This window comes from Melanerpes formicivorus, unplaced genomic scaffold (assembly GCF_026170545.1).
Source record: "Melanerpes formicivorus ecotype bairdi unplaced genomic scaffold, bMelFor1.0.p_v2 SCAF_79, whole genome shotgun sequence".
NCBI lineage: Eukaryota > Metazoa > Chordata > Aves > Piciformes > Picidae > Melanerpes > Melanerpes formicivorus.
The window spans coordinates 865277-881999 of NW_027142431.1; the positions used below are offsets into that span (position 1 = coordinate 865277).

General features: G+C 55.1%; 1 protein-coding gene across 2 annotated transcripts; it reads right to left on the bottom strand.

Moving 5' to 3' along the window:
- Nucleotides 1-44: 44 nt before the first annotated feature.
- On the bottom strand, nucleotides 45-13144 carry CCNE2 (cyclin E2). Of its 2 annotated transcripts, none has more exons than XM_068164336.1 (11): nucleotides 12984-13144; nucleotides 12782-12890; nucleotides 12558-12614; nucleotides 10471-10622; nucleotides 8343-8478; nucleotides 6868-7014; nucleotides 5320-5415; nucleotides 3902-4036; nucleotides 3051-3162; nucleotides 2214-2368; nucleotides 45-1276 (listed from the first exon to the last, which is right to left on the bottom strand). In XM_068164336.1, the coding sequence occupies exons 1-11, from the start codon at nucleotides 12995-12997 to the stop codon at nucleotides 1175-1177; spliced, it is 1215 nt and encodes a 404-aa protein (XP_068020437.1). In that variant the 5' UTR covers nucleotides 12998-13144; the 3' UTR covers nucleotides 45-1174. The 2 variants fall into 2 exon arrangements, with proteins under 2 accessions (XP_068020437.1, XP_068020436.1); XM_068164335.1 differs by having other exon boundaries at nucleotides 12558-12617.
- Between the last annotated feature and the right edge of the window lie 3579 nt (nucleotides 13145-16723).

Consider the following 16723-nt stretch of genomic DNA (forward strand, 5'->3'; position numbering starts at 1 on the left):
TTCTTTGTTAGCAAGAGAGGAACTCTCCCCATAAACCTTCTTTTTACACACTGTACAGAAGGCTGCAAGCAACTTCAGCTCGTTCCACCATGGCTTGTGTAAGGAATTCAAGTGTGCAGAGTGGGGGTGGGGGTGGCACCTGCTGCTCCAAGGGCAGCTCCATGGACTGCTCAAGCTCCTGGAAATCTTCCCCCTGGCTGGGGGGCACAGGGAGGAGCAGCTCAAAAGAGGAAGACCAATGCCCATCTTGACCCAGGGCTTGTCCCTTCACCACAGAAGTGATGCAGAGGTAGTGAACATTGCAAGGCAAAGAGGAGTTAGCTGGTGCTGGTTCTGAGCACTGCCAAGGCACAGCTCCCCCCTCCAGTGCTGCTCCCAGGGTGGGAGTGGCTGGAAAGCACCAGGGGCTCCCCTTTTCCCAACCAGGGGCTCCCCTGTTCCCATGCCCTCTCCAGCTCTCATGTCCATTCCTGGGAGCTTGGTCTTACAAAGCAGAACTCCTCCTTCCAGGGCTGTGCTGCTGCTTCCAGTTATGGGTGCTTCAGCTGCAGGGCCTGTGGCTGTGCTCTCACTTGAGGTCAGCAAGACACTAGAGCTGAAGTTTATGGCAGCCCTCCAAGGGCCACCTGCAATGCAGCAGCCTGCTGTGGAGCCAGCTGTGGCTGCAGGGGCTGAGTGGTTTCAGGAAAGGCAACTGCTTGCCCCTGACCTTTGTGCTGCTGCACCTGAGCTCCCTGGGGCTGGCTGCCTTTCAACTCTAACCTTAACAAGGAAAGGAAACAAGAAGAGGTAACAGAAGCTGCCATGAAGTTCACCTGGAGGGCTGGCCCAGGTTTGCCACCGAAGCTGAGTGGACAAGCTCTGCCAGGAGGCTGTGGTTGGGAAAGTTCTTGAACTCTGGGAGTGAGGAATGGTCAGACTTGGACTGAGTTGTGTCTGAGAATGCACCAAAGTAGCCCAGGCTCCTCTGCTAGCAGGGAGGGACTTGGCCTTTTTCATCAAGTCTGTCAGGAGGGCACCAGTCTCAAGTTCCAGCTGCTGCTCTGGTTGCTGAGTCTTCTACTGCCCAAGCCTTGAATGGCAGTAAAGAGCATGAGGTCACCTTAGTGTGGTCTTGTTCTGAAGCACCAAGTCTCCTTTCTGGCACTGTTCATCCTGGCTGTGGGTCCCTCTCTCATTTCTTCTCTGTGCTTTTGGGAGGGGTTATGATTCCTCCTGTTGACACAGGTGATAACTGACCTGGGGCAGTGGGGGTTACTCCACTGTTCACTTCTTCCTGTGGAGGGGGTGGGGGGAGAAGACAACAGTTAATACCTGTGCTGACAACCACCAGCATGCAGCAGTGCTTTCTCTGCTCAGACAGGTCAGGTGCTCCAGGTGTGTGATACTGAGTAACAAACCAAGGTGCTAGGGGCTTTGAGACATCACCAGTACTGCTCCTCCCACTCTGGGCCTGCTAAAGCACATTTAGGTCATGGCAACATCAAGCAGCAGCCAGAGCCACTGACCCCACTGCTTGAGGTGAGCCAGACCACCATCACAGGATGGGAGGGGTTGGAAGGGACCTCTGGAGATCTTCCAGTCCACCCCACCCTGCTGGAGCTAGAATCCAGCACAGGTCACACAGGAACACAATCAGACAGGGCTGGAAAGGCTCCAGAGAAGGAGACTCCACAACCTCTCTGGGCAGCCTGCTCCAGGGCTCTGGGACCCTCACAGTAAAGAAGTTCCCCCTCATGCTGAGGTGGAACCTCCTGTGCTGCAGTTTCACAGTATCACCAAGCTTGGAAGAGACCTCAAAGATCACCAAGTCCAACCTGTCACCACAGACCTCATGACTAGGCCATGGCACCAAGTGCCACATCCCATCCCCTCGTTTCCATCCATTGCCCCTTGTCCTGTCCCAGGGTGCAGCTGAGCAGAGCCTGTCCCTGTCCTTTCCTGACCCCCAGCCCTCAGATATTTGGACCCCTTGATCAGATCCCCTCTCCAGACTAAACAGTCTCAGCCTTTCCTCATCAGGCAGTGCTCCAGTCCCCTCATCATCTTTGTAGCCTTCCTTTGGACACCACCTAGCAGATCCCTATCCCTCTTGAACTGGGCTGCCCAGACATGGAGGAGTAGGGAAGATGTTTGGCCACCCTTCAGCTCCTGGGGAGGAGGAATGTGCAGTGCCCTCTTCTGCCTCAACAGGAAGCAGCCAAGGCACTTACCAGCATGTCCAAGTAATTTGTGTGGGTCTGGATGTTATGTCTGTCTTCTGCTGCAACCTTCTTGAAGCTCTTCAGCTTCACAGGGACTTTTTTTGCCACGCTCACAAAGGGAACCATCCATTCTACACACTCTGAAATGCTGTCCCAATCTAAACCTGGAGGGCAGAGCACAGGACTTTTGTCTTTAGACATCATGGAGGTGCAGAGTGGTCAACAAGAAATCATTTTAGACCCAACACTGAGCAATGCTGCAGGGAAGAACTCAGGAGCTCCCTCCCAGAGACTGCTGCTTACCAGGGGAGGATGAAGGGAGTCACAGTTTGGGTCACAGACCCTAAAGGACTGTGAGAGCAGTGTAGTACCTCAGGCAACACACAAGGGCTGAGCTTGACTGATTGGGTTTTATTATTAGGGGTTTTTTTCCTGCTTTCTAAGGCTGGTAGAAAACAGCACAAAGGCTGAGTGCTGCTGCCAGCCAGGGATGATGGCTTGGTAACACCCAGGAGAAAAGGCAGCAAGTGAGCCCCAAGACAGCTGGGAGTCCTAGAGCAGTGTGAGCCCAAAAGCAAGAAGGGTAAATGAATCTGCTCCATTTCCTTAACACAGGCTCTGCCCCTGCCCCTCCCCAGGCCCCTCCAGGAGCTTCCTTCTTTACTGCATCTTTGTAACACCCCAAAACAGTGGAAGTGAAATTGGCCAGGCCAAGCCCAAGCCCCAGAACAGAAGGCACTGTTGGTGCTCCTGCGGCAAACCAGGGCACTCCCAGCAGCCTCAGACAGTTAACAGCTTCCAGAGCTCCCTGCCTGACAAGACCCAAGCTATACCAAGGCTTCTTACCTGAAGCTTTCCTGACTACTTCAATTGAGGTATAGTGGCAGAGGGCTGCAGCAGCTAGTGTCCTGTACTGGAAGTCCAAAGAATTCACATCCAGAATACAGAGGTCTAAAAGCTGGGGACACAGAAGGGTGGAGGAAATGAGCATTACAGGCTTCAACAGGAGGATACTCCCAGGGCAGTGCCTACAGCAGCCCTCCACCAGCTGGTGCTGGAGAAGGAGGCAGAAATGGCAGGGCCCTGCTTTAACTTTTGCACCAGTGGGTCTCAGGGAGGTGCTGCAAACCACTTTGTGCTTTGAGAGTAACACACAAAGCACTCTGCCTGTAACAGGCTGAAGCAGACCAGGAAGCTCTTGTCTTAAAACATCACCCAGCAGCCCAGTGGCTGACACCAGCCTACTCTTCAGGAAGCCTCTCTGAGGCTGGACACAACAACCCCATACAAAGAAAGGCAGAGCCACAGCAGTTTCTGCACAGTCACAACTCTGCTCAGGCTCCTGGGGAGCTACACAGGCACAGCTGCAGACAGTGGGGGTAGAAAGCAGCCAAGTGTCCAGAGCCTCTCCCCAGCTGTGTGCAGAACTCTGATCAGGCAAATCAAATCACCAAGAGAGATTTATTACTCTAGTGTCCAAAGCAGCCTGCAAGCAGGCAAGAGCAAGGAGAGAAGCAGCAGATGGGTTCTTCCCCTCCAGGAGTGTGAAGCTCTGGGGCAGAGTCAAACTTGCCCCTCCCTTAACACAGCAACAGGTGAGGTGAAACAAGGACAAGCAGCCTGGAGTGGCTCTGGGGACGTTCAGTCGTGCTGCAGCCACCCCACAAACCCATTTCCTGATGCAGTTTACCACCTACCTGTGCTATCTGAATGAATTGTTCCTGAGAATACTGAGGTAGCAGCACTTCTGGAATGTCCTTCAGAGCATCCACCTGAAGGTAGAGGTTCAGCCAAGAGACAATTGTCACTGGACAGAGCTCCCATTTTAAAGCCTGCAAATAGTAAAGACAGTTAAGGACCTGAAACCATGCAAGGGTAGTTCTGTGCTCCAAACTGTTTCCCCACTCCTCCCCTTCCCACTTTGCCCAGCTTATTGCACAGCTCCTCAAAAGACCCTGAGGGGTATGTGCAGTTTCAAGGAGATTCACTTCAGAGTGCATCCTGACTGCTCTCTCAGCAGCCTGTACTCCAGGCAGCACAAACAGGTACCCCTGGAAGATGCCACTGCACAGATGCAGACTTGGTGCTTTCAGAAGCTGGGAAATGAGAGCCTTTCCCCAAGCCTCCAGGCTAGCTCAACTCTCTTAAGGAAGGCTAAAGGTGGAAGGAGTTCTGGGAGAGCAAAGATGGATCCCTTCCACCATGAGGAGCACTGAGTAGTGCCACTCTCCCCTGCAGGATTCCTGGGCAGCAAGGGACCTGGCAAGGGCAGTACATTACAGTGACTGCTTCCTGGTCTGCCCCACAGCAGAAAGCCCTTCACCTCAGACAGGGGCTGCAGTGAGCTGCACATGCAGTGCAGGTTTGGTTCTTTGGCAGAAACAAGGACAGAGATTCATAGAATGGTCTGGGTTGGAAGGGACCCTAAAGATCCTCCAGTTCCAAGCCCCCTGCCACGGGCAGGGACACCTCCCACCAGCCCAGGCTGCTCAAGGCCTCATCCAACCTGGCCTTGAGCACCTCCAGGGAGGGGACATCCACAACCTCCCTGGGCAACCTGTGCCAGTGTCTCACCAGCCTCACTGCCAAGAATTTCTTCCTGATCTCCAGTCTCAATCTGCCCTCCTCAAGCTTCAATCCCTTCCCTCTCATCCCATCACTACAGCCCTTGTCAGAAGTCCCTTCCCTGCTTTCTTGTAGCCCCCTTCAGGTACTGGAAGGCTGCTCTAAGGTCTCCCTGGAGCCTTCTCCTCTCCAGGCTGAACAGCCCAAACTCTCTCAGCCTGTCCCCACAGGGGAGGTTCTGCAGCCCTCTGATCATCTTCATGGCCTCCTCTGTACCTCCTCCAGCAGCTCCAGGTCCCTCTTCTGCTGGGGGCACCAGAGCTGGAGGCAGTGCTGCAGGTGGGGTCTGAGCAGAGCAGAGGGGCAGAATCCCCTCCCTGTGCTGCTGCTCTCCCTGCTCTGGCTGCAGCTCAGCACACAGCTGCCTGCTGGGCTGCCAGGGACCAGTGCTGACTCATGGAGAGAGGTTTTCATCAACTGACACCCCCATGTCCTTCCCCATGCAAGTCCAAGGCTCAGGTGAGCCTTTCAAGCTGAGCAGAGGTATTACCTTTAACATGATGAGCTCCATCCTCACAATGTCCTCTTCACTGCAAGCACCATCAGTGACATAGGCAAACTCCTGGATTTTAGGAGCATAGATTTCCTTGGAAGAGAGGGAGAGGAGAAGTCAAGCTCAGAGGTCCTTGCAACCCTAAGCAAGCCTGAAAAGGTCACTGGCAAAGCCTTTTCAGTCCATACTGAAATGCTAACGTTGCCTATGCTAGCAGAGGGGCTTGAAACTCACAGGGTGAGGAGCAACTAAAGCCAAGCCACTTGCAGCAGGACAGGTCAGGCTGACTGGGGCTCTCTTAGCTTCTGGGGAAGCAAATGCTGAGCAGCCAAGCAGAACACCTTGCTTCCTGCTCAGCCACCCCACCTGATGGCAAGCAGAGATGGTGCCAACTCTCCCAGAGCCCACTGCTGTCAGAGGTGGCTTTGCTGACACAGGCACCTGAAGTGCCAGTGCTGCTGGCACAGATTTCTCCTTAGAGGACAGAGCAATGCTGAGGGAAACTCCCACTGCAGCTGGCAGAAGCCATGGGGGAGGGTTAACAAAGACCTTTGCAGCTGGAGCCACTTAGCTGCTCCTCTGCTGACACCCCATGCACTTTCACAGGACAGACAACTGCACACTGCTTTGGCTGCAGGAGCAGCAGCCAGCTGGGGGGGATCCCAAGCATGAAAATGCAGTACCCCAGCTTCCCCTCTCAGCCTGGCCTTCCACACACTACACAGAGGCCCACTCTTGGCTTGTAGGTGCAGCACACTGTCACCCACCACCATCACTGCACTTCCAGAGGAGACCACTCTGGGTTTAGTATTCAGTATCACCAAGGTTGGAAGAGACCTCAAAGATCATGGAGTCCAACCTGGCACCACAGACCTCATGACTAGAGTGGGGAGGACACCACTGCCCACTGCAGGCTTGAAGTCATGACCACTGAGCCACTTCACTGCAATGTCTGCCTGACCTACAGCAGAGGGAGGCTGGGGCTTGGTTTTGTTCACACCCTCTCCTGAGGCTGTTTACCAACAACTGCTGCTGTGCTTGGAAGGAGACAAAACAAACCCAGCTCTCCCTAGCACACCTGCATGCCTTTTAAGTTCATGCTGCCTCCTTCCCTGCTGCTGAGCAAAGGGAGGACAGAGACTGCACACCAAGAAATTGACAGACTCAGGCTGTGCCAGGGGAGGTTTAGGCTGGAGGGGAGGAGAAAGTTCTTCCCAGCAAGAGAGATTGGAATGTGCTGCCCAGGGAGGTGGTGGAGTCACCATCCCTGGAGGTGTTCAAGAGGGGATTGGATGTGGCACTTGGTGCCATGGTCTAGTCATGAGGTGCTGGGTGATAGGTTGGACTTGATGACCTCTGAGGTCTTTTCCAACCTTATTGACTCTATGATAACAATTTCCCCTTCTGGCCTCAAGTGTTGCATGACCACCACTGAGTTCAGCAGCCTCAGGCAGAAGTAAGGCTCTGTGATGCTGTGAAATGTCAGCACTGCCTCTTCAGAGGCTCCAAACTTCACAGCCCCCTCCCCACAACAGAGCTTCTTACCTCCAGTTTGGAAGCAATGAACAATGAGGTAATTCCTATCAGCTGGAGCATGCTCTTGTTGATGTTCTTCTGGGTCAGCATGAATCTATCAAAAAAGTCTTGAGCTAGGTAGAAGGTTTCCCTGTGGAGTGCATAGACCTCACACACCTGCAGGAGGACAAAGAGAATGCAGTTTGCTCCAGCAAAGGCCTGTGTGCACACAGGGAGGCATTCAGGCTGCAGCAGTGACACAGTTTCTCTTCTGCATACCTGGCTGTGTTAGGATGCTGTGGTTAGTGTGGGACTGGAAGCAGCTTTTTCCCATCCTCCCAACTAAGCACAGGTTGGATGTGATGCATTTGTAACCCTTTCCAAGCAAGGCCCTGCCTACATCAAGAGCCTTCAGCTGCCAGCCCATGATGCAGGACTTTCTTCTACTCTTTTCACTACAAAAAGTCCCTGGTAAATGAGCAACAGCACCAGGGGCTGGCCTCTCAGAGCTCTGGACATAAGACAGGCCCAGGCTGGTAAGCCCAGTGAATACACAGAGCTGTGAATCCAGAGCTCCAAACCTAACCAGTCTCTAGCAACTCCAATAGAGATGTCTCAGAGATTCCACTCCCTCCCTCTGAGTACTGTGGCAAGAAACATCACTTAGAGGTTCACCTACAAAACACAGCACCACCCCAGGGCTGCAGGGCTGCTGCTGGAGATCCTGGGAGGATGAGGGTGCTCTTACAAGTCCCAGAGGGCCCACAGTGAGTGAGACCTCCCAGCCCAGTATGAGTATGCTACCAGTGCCCTCCTTCAGCAGCTCTTGCAGGAGCCATCTCTTCCAGAGCATCTCAGTTTAACAAAGCACATGGTGAAAGTGCTCTCCAGCCTGCTGGTGAATGCAGGGGCAGCCTTCTCCTCCTCAGACCTCCCCTCTCAGTGAGGGGAGACCTCATCACTCTTTACAGCTACCCAGAAGGAGGTAGGGGGTGGTCTCTTCTCCCTAGTAAGAAGTGAAGGGACAAGAGGAAATAGCCTCAAGCTGCACCAAGGCAGGTTTAGGGTGGATCCTAAAAGAAAATTCTCCCCTGAAAGTGTTCTCCAAGACTAGAAATAGCACCCCAGGGAGGTGGCTGAACCCCCAGCCCTAGAGGGGCTTCAGAGGGGCAGAGATGTGGTGCTGAGTTTAGCCCCAGCCCTGACAGAGTTAGAGACTGGTTGGAGTGGATGACCTGCAAGGTCTTTCCCAAGCAAAACAATTCTGTGCTTCCAGGTGCAAAGATTCAGTCCTCCTGCTCATTGCCCTGGGTGGAAGGCTCAGCAGCTCCTGCCAGGGAAGGCCTGACTGCAGCTCCCCCAAGGGCAGCAGCTTGGAAGCCTTTTGTTGCAGACTACTTTGGCCATTTGTCACCCCTGTGCATTTTGCTGTTGGACCTTCATGAAAAGCTGGGCTCTGACCCATCACCAGCATGACACACAACAAAGCCAGCAGGAGAACACACCTCCAAGAGCCAGTCCAAGAGGATTGACCTCATGTGAGGCTGCAGGCTGGAGTGGAGCGATGTGAAGTGTTTGCAGTGAGCATATCTGTTCTCCTTCTTCAGGATGTTGAGCCAGACATCTTTGGAGTTTCCCCAGCTATGGAAGGAAGTTACACAAAGCTACAGTTAAGCTGACATACACCCTCCCAAGAGGAGGAGAAAAACAGCACTCATTGCTTACAGGCATGCAGGAACAGAAAGAATGACCCATCATGAAAGGCCCTCCTGCTAACCGAGTGAGGCCTTCAGCAGGTGAGCCCAGCCCACAGCTGCCCCTGCCCATGGCAGGGAGGTTGCAGGAGGTGATCTCTGAGATGCCTTCCAACCTGAGCCAAGCTGTCATCCCATGATAAGCAGGAAACTGAAGGTACTTTGAGCATGAGCAGAGGCTGAGGGAGCTGGGGTTGCTTAGCATGGAAAGGAGGAGGCTCAGGGGAGACCTCCTTGCTCTCTCCAACTACTTTAAGGGAGGTTGTAGCCAGTCTCACAGTATCAGCAAGGTTGGAAGAGACCTCAAAGATCATCAAGTCCAACCTGTCACCACAGACCTCATGACTAAACCATGGCACCAAGTGCCACATCCAATCCCCTCTTGAACACCTCCAGGGATGGGGACTCCACCACCTCCCTGGGCAGCACATTCCAATGGCAAAACTGAAGGTACTTTGAGCATGAGGAGAGGCTGAGGGAGCTGGGGTTGCTTAGCCTGGAGGAGGCTCAGGGGAGACCTCATTGCTCTCTACAACTCCCTGAAGGGGGATTGTAGCCAGGCAGATTGGTCTCTTCTCCCAGGCAAGCAGCACCAGAACAAGAGGACACAGTCTCAGGCTGTGCCAGGGGAGGTTTAGGCTGGAGGTTAGGAAGAAGTTCTCTACAGAGAGAGTGATTGCCCATTGGAATGTGCTGCCCAGGGAGGTGGTGGAGTCACCATCCCTGGAGGCGTTCAGAAGGAGACTTGACAGGGTGCTTGGTGTCATGGTTTAGTTGCTTAGGTGGTGTTGGATGATTGGTTGGGCACAATGATCTTGAAGGTCTCTTCCAACCTTGTTTATTCTAGTCTATTTTACCTCACCACAAGAGCAGCTTGCCAAGACCATCAGCAAGTCCAGTCTTACAGACCCAATAAAATCAATATGGGCATCCCAAAGTTGCCCAGGCACAACCAGGGTCTACCATTTGCCCTTGTTAGGTGCTGTCCAGAGAGCACTTAAGAGCCTCCACCATAAAAGGGCGACTCTGAAAGGCAAGAATTATCTGCTGGAAAGCAGCTCCCCAGAGCTTGGAGTCCTGGTAGACAGCAAGTTCTGCATGGGACAGCAATGTGTATTTGTGGCCAAGAGGGCCAAGGGCATCCTGGGGTGCAGCAAGCAAAGTGTGGCCAGCAGGGCTAGGGAGGTTCTCCTGCCCCTCTGCTCTGCCCTGGTGAGACCACAGCTGGAATCCTGTGTCCAGTTCTGGGCTCCCCAGTTCAAGAGAGGCAGAGACCTGCTGGAGAGAGTCCAACAGAGAGCTATGAGGATGCTTAGAGGACTTGAGCATCTCCCCTGTGAAGAGAGACTGAGAGCCCTGGGGCTGTTTAGTCTGGAGAAGGTTGAGAGGAGATCTGATCAATGTCTATAACTGAGGGGTGGGTGTCAGGATGAAGGTGATGATCTCTTTTTGGTGGTGCCCACTGATGAGACAAGGAACAGCAGAACAGGTACAATCTGCAGCACAGGAGGTTCCACCTCAACAGAAGGATGGCAGAGGGTGGCAGAGCCCTGGAGCAGGCTGCCCAGAGAGGTTGTGGACTCTCCTGTGGAGACTTTCAAAACCCACCTGGATGCATTCCTGTGTGGCCTGCCCTGGGTGATGCTGCTCTGGCAGGGGGATTGGACTCAAATCTCTAGAGGTCCCTTCCAACCCCTAACTTTCTGTGCCTCTGTGGTGTGTTTAACAGGATTGGGACATCAAATTGTGTGGGATGAAGAGACAAGCAGAGGTATGGGCTGAGTGCTGCACACTTGAACTCCACACAGCTTCAGCTTTGACTACAGTAGTTCAGCATATTTGCTAAAGCACAAACAACTGCTGCAACCGGTAAACTTACTTGAGCTCTGGCAAAGGTGATGGATTTATGAAGAGGTTTCTGAACCTGTATTTTTTGAACCTGGAGAAGTCAGTGGTGACTGGTTCCTTGTGAGGAGTTTCAATAATGATGCAAGGTGAGATGCCTCCTGTTATTGTGGGTGGCCAACAGCTCTGCAACAAGAACAAGGTATCTCTTCAGGGCTGATTTTATGGAGAGAACAGGAAAGCCAAGAGGAGGATTACAGTAACAACGGCAAATGTAACCCATCAGAGCCTCAGCATCTAGTCAAGTACTGAAACCAAGACAGAGACTAAACACCAGCAAAGCCTTCTGCAGTCAAGATGGAGCAGGAAGAAACAAATCTGACAAACAGGCAGCTGTCTCTATGAACCTACAAGTCACCCATCCATTGTTTGAGCTGCTCAGTTACAGTGCATAAGGCAGAGGTACTCACCACCACACCACAGCACACTAGGTTGCTGGTCCTATCTACTTATCTACTCAAAGGGAAAAGAAAGGAGAGGGTGGAGGTTCTGCTGTATCTCAGTGGAAATTCAGCAACTTGTTATCTTCCAGCTAAGCACTCCAGAGAGGAGCCACCCACCTCGGCTCCAGAGCTAGATACCCACTGAGCAACAGCTGTGAGCTCTCTCTCAGCTTGCCAATGCCAACTATGGGATGCAATGACTCCAAAGGAGAGGTGCACAAAGCTCATGCAGCAAGCTCCAGAGAAGGAATCCTAGATCATGTTAGTTAACTCTGCACCTTGATTTGCTAACACTTATTTGGTTGCACACAACCAACACAAGTAAGGAGGCATCAAATGCATGGAGCACATGCAGTGCTGTAATGGCTGCCAGCCTTCAAAATGGTGACACAGAACTCCGTGCTCTGGGGAGTCAGAGGGGGATCCCATTCACAAAGGATGGCAACATCTGCCCCTGAACACAGCCATTCTTCTTGTATCTGCTCCACCAGGTGAACAACCAATGATATCCTCAGTGTATCCAAACCTATTTATAGCCAAACTAAAGTCCCCCAAGACTGATGTTAGGTGTTCCAGCAGAATTGATCTTAACAGCACACACCTAGGAGGAGAGGAAGACCTTGCTGCTCCTCTCCTCTGATCCTTGCTGGCCAAGTCCCACTCCTCGCTGCTTTTGTCAGCTTTGATGCTTGTTGGACCTTCTGCTGAGTCAGTTCAACTCTCTAACCTGGCAGAACATTAACTTTTGCTAACCTGGCACTACAACAGCACGTTAAACCTGCATGCTGCTTCACTGGGCGAGAGCCGAAACTGGAGCAACACAGGGCATGGAACGCACAGCCAGCTATCAAGGAAGGAAAGACAGAGCAGCAGGGTCTCTCCCCTTCAGCAAAAGCTAGGTTGTGAGACACAGCTTCACCCCAAGCACAGCTGCTGACTGACTCCACATGGCATTTTTCCCCCTACACAGAGTTTGCAGAGCCAGCTAACTTCACAATCAGGAGTGTTGCTTCACCATGGCTGATACTCTCACCTGCTTTACCCACAGCAAAACTGCAAGCCAGACTGTCTGCAAAAGACAGCCACATCATTTCACTAATCCACTCTAAAATGAACAACTGTAAGGTCCCCTCACTTTGTCTAGGAGTAGCTTCTATCAGTTCACACAGATTCCAAAGCCAATTTCAGTAATCCAAAGGACTGTTACATTAAAGGAGGCCTACACAGTGAGGAGTCCTCCTGGCTAAAGGGCTGTGAAACCACACCTTGAGTTGTAACAAGTGCAATGATCTTGTTTCAACTTGCCTCTAGGCCTTACCTGCTCTGTGTATGAAATGATTCTGAACTATTTAGGTTTATTCATGCTCTTATACCTAACCTCACCCTGCAGTGGTTTCCACAGGGAAGAGACCCTTTATCTGCAACAAAGCCATGTGTGGAAAAAAGCAGAAACAGGTAAAAAGATGCTAAAGGGCTGAGCTCCCATAGATTTTACTGACCAAAGGGAGACACTTCCCTTATTCAATGCTTTCTGGAGTGGAACACACAGCTTCACACCCATCAGCATAAACCCAGACTCCTTTCACCTGGTTTGAACCAGCAGTCAGGATTGACTTACCTTAATCTCATATTGATGTTTTTTAGCTATTTTCCCATCTTCTCTTTTCTTAATCTCCTGCTGAGAAGAGAGACACTCATCAGTAACACTGACAACAACCAGCACACCTTTACTGCTGCTCCTGCCCCCCACTCTCTAACTCAGCAGAGTAAATCTTCTCCCACCCAAATGCACTGGAGAGCTTCCCATGTTATTAAGCTTTTCAAGTTGCCCAAAGTGATCACCTCTGCTGTTCTCTTTTTCCTGGTTTGGAGATGTTCTGGTGCCTGCAGCTCTTGTGGGGACTCTTCTGGGCATGACAGTGGCTGCTGCTGCTTGGCTTGCAAACGGCTACTGCAGAGAGCAACATGAGACTGGGCATCAGGAGAGCAGCAGTTGTTAGATGTACACAAATAAGCTCAGTGTATGATGATGCCAACAGCTTACCTGCGCCTTGACATCTTTGGGTTGCAAGAGCTCTACCTGGATCAGAGGAATAAAGATAAGTTCAGTTAACGTGCTCTCAAGAAGCCAGAACCAAGTTCTGTGCCTGGCATCATGAGACACAACAAAAAGCAGCGTGGTTTATGCAGATGAAAGAGAAGGGCACAGGTATTTTACTGGTGTGAGGAACACCTGAGCAGAGGACATCTGTGGTACATAACCACAGGCAGCTCTACGTCCTGTGGGGGTTCACACTGCTGAAGAGGATTACAGAGAGATGTCCATGTATGCTAGTGGTCAGCTTGGCTCTGGGTAGCTGGGCTCACCTTGACCAAGAGGAGAGCATTGAGGGGGGCAGGGGGAAGCCGTAGAGGGAGATTTCAAAAGCAAGAGGATGTGGGGGGTGGGGGGTGGGCTCCCTAGGGCCGTAATCCCCCCACACGCTCCCTCTACATCCAGCACACCGCAGACACCAGGCACCCCCCCAGACAGGCGTTTTGCCAGGGCAGCAGCTCGTTCTGGGGGGATTTCGGCGGCAGCCCCCCACACCTGCCGGGATGGGCCGCGCAGAGCCGAGCCGGCCCGCCCGCCGCCTCCCGCGCTCCCGCCGCGCGGGTTCCGCGCCAATTTGCAGCGAGCGGGGAGGCGGCGGCCTGCGCTGCGCCCGGCCGGCGGGACGCCTCGGGGCGCGACGGAGGTCAGCCCGGGCTGGGGGCAGCGCCGCTGCCCGCCCTCGCCCTACTCCCCGAAAGGGGCCGAGCGGCCGCCTGTCCCCCTCCCCTTCACGGTGGAGGGGTGCTGAGGGGATGCGTGAGGGGGCAGGGAGCGGGGCAGGATCGCGGTACCCCCTTCCCCGCGCTCCCGCCTTGCTGCGAGCCAGGCTCCCTCCAAAACCTGGGGGAAAAGGCGCGGGGGAGCCCTGGCACACAGGGACACCCTCCCTCAGTCGGGAGCAAGCCCGCAACGGGAGACTCCCTCCGGCGCGGGCTGGGACGGGGGCAGTGCAAGGACAGAGGGCTGGGGGGTCCACGCCAGCCACCCTCCCCACCGAGCCCCTGCCCTGAAGGCCGGGGCGGCCGGGACCCGCCGGGGTGGGGTGAGCGCGGGCCGGCAATCGGGGTCAGCCCGCCAAGCGGCTCAGCCCCGGCTTCCCCACCCCCACCGCGCCCGGCTCCCTCCAAAACCCGGCAGCCCGCCCCCCGCCACCCCCACGGGGCTGCCGGCCTCCGGGCGGCCCCGAGGTGGGGTGGCGGGATAGAGGGGGAGGCGATGGCAGGTTCCCGCCGACACCCTAGTCAGCCGCCAGCCGTGCCCGCCCAGACCATCTCCCCTGGCAGCGGCTTCCCGCACAGCTCCCTGCTCCCTGCCCCCGGCGGGAGGGCACCGCAGGGACGGATGAAGCTGTGCGCGGACACTCACCCACGACCCTCCTCAGCCGCTCTCCCTCCAAAACAGCCAGGGCGGGCAGCCGGCCACCCCGCTCCCGCCCGCCGCCCCGCGCCACCTCATAACTCACCGCGACTGCACCCCTCATACCGGCAACGAATCTACCGGTACCGCCACCGCCACCACCATCATCCCCGCCACTGCCAACACCACTACTGCTACCATCATCATCACTATCGCTACCATCGCTGCTGCTACCACCACCGCCCCCCATTCTCACTAACAGGACCCTCTCCCGCCACCCCCGCGCACCTCTGCCGCTGCCGCCCGGGCCGCGCTGCTCAGCTGGCGCCGGCGCCAAGTCGCTATATAGCGCGGCCCGGGCCCGCGCTGCGCATGTGCGAGGGCGGCAGACAGCTCCCCTGCCCGCCCTCCGCCAGCGCCCGCGCCCCGCTCGCCCCAGCGCCGCCCCTTCGCCGCAGGGCCGCCCCAGAGAAACCAGCAATCCCGCCCGCCACCGGACACCCCCCTCGTCCCACCTGCCCGCCCAGGTTTCCTTGGCGAAGGTGTCCCGAGAGAGCGGAGAGCAGTGCCGGCAGGAGAGCTGACAGCACGCAGAGAGAGCACGCAGAGAGAGCCCGCCCGCTGCCCCGGCCGCTCTCCCCTCACCGCCGTCCCCTCGCCTGCGGAGCACCTCCGGCGCAGTCATCCCGATCGGCCGCATCAAGCCGCGGGCCCACGCTCCGCCGGGGCAGCCGCTCCGCCGGGCCAGCCGCACGCGCCGCGCACGCCGCGCGCCCGGCAGAGCGCCGCCGGCCCGCCCCGGGGCGGGGCCGACGGCCGCCGCCGCCAATGGGAGCGCGCCACTCCGCGGCAACGTGCAGCGGGCGGTGGAATGTAAACACGGCCCCGCCGCGCGCGCGCCCCGCCCCGGCCCCGGCGCGGCCCGGCTCCTGCCGCCCGCCCGCCTCAGGGTAGCCGGCGGCCGGGACGGTGTCGCTACCGGCAGCCCCTGTCAGCCGGCACGCGTTCCCCCGCCCCCACCGCTACCCCTGCCGGTCGCGGGTGTCGGCTCTCAGCCCCTCGGCGCCGTCCCGTTTGTACTCTCTGGCACTGGCCTCCTGACGTGCCCGCGTCGCACTGCTATAGGAGCAGTTCCGTAGCATCCCGCCTCAGCCCGCCGCCTGATGGGTGTCACACATCTCTGCGCACAGGCATGGCCCACAAAGGCACACAGATCTTCTGCGGGGGAGGAAGGGGCTGGGCCTCCCTCTCCAAAACTTCCCTCTCCAACACCTCTCCCTCTAAAGCCTTCTCTTTCTGCCTCCGTTTTTGCAGCGTATTTAACCAAACAGAAATTCATCCCAGCGGAAAACAAGACTCCCTCGAGCACAGCCTCCATAGCCTCCCACGGGTGGCCCTGTCCCCTGCCCAGTAACTTTCCACACACACCAGCCGTGCTGACAGCCCCCCCTCCGGGTCCCAGACCAGCAGTGCCCACTGCCTCACCTTCCCTTTCTCAATCAAGAGAGGATGCTGAAGCTAACCCAAAGTGCCAGGCACACCTCAGTCACCAGTAACGTCACAGAGCGGTCTGGGTTGGAAGGGACCTTCAAAGGTCACCTAGCCCAAAATCCTCTGCAGTAAGCAGGGGCATCCTCGACTAGATCAAGGGTCATGTGGAGTTTGCTTAATAAATATCCTAAAAAGTGAACAAACAGATCCACACTCTCCCAAATGCAACCGAACCCCACAGCACCAGGCACTTACAATGCTGCCAGCACACACTTGATTTCTTTACAACCCCCACATGGAGGCAGGCAGCTAGCTCCTCACCTCAACGCAGGGCACCTGCAGCTGCTTTGCTGATGAGAAACAACCTCTACTTTCCCTCTCCTCTCCTGCAGTGCAGGGCACAGTGCTGCAAAACAGCACCAAGAGAAGCTACAGCTGCCTTCAAGTAAACTTACCTCACCCTCGCTGTTGTTTCTTTTTCAGTTCTGCTTTTTCTTTTCCCAAATGTAATGCTATTAACATGTAAACATGTTTGGGTTTTTTCCCCCCTCCAAATATGTATTATAGTAATTAAGCATGATAAACCAGGTTTGGGTGATTAGCTTCTCATAGCTTTGCCATTTTGAAAGGCAAGAGAAAAGTCAATGCAGCCCTCCCAAGGCAGAGAAGTTATTGTATGGTCACTAATAGTTGTTTAATAGGTCACAAGATTTGGCCAGCAAGGCTCATCTCTTAACCATGGATGTTTACAGAACCTGATGGACTGGGAGCAATCACAGAATTATTGAGGCTGGAATGGACCTCTGGGATCATCCAGTTCGGCCTATGACCTAACAGCACCA

Bases quoted from the DNA above. Each gene is read 5' to 3' on its own strand.
- CCNE2 (XM_068164335.1), bottom strand. The intron at 8,479-10,470 runs GTAAGTTTACCG...TTCCTTCCATAG, and splicing joins TCACCTTTGCCAGAGCTCAA to CTGGGGAAACTCCAAAGATG. The intron at 3,163-3,901 runs GTAGGTGGTAAA...CTGTGTCCCCAG, and splicing joins AATTCATTCAGATAGCACAG to CTTTTAGACCTCTGTATTCT.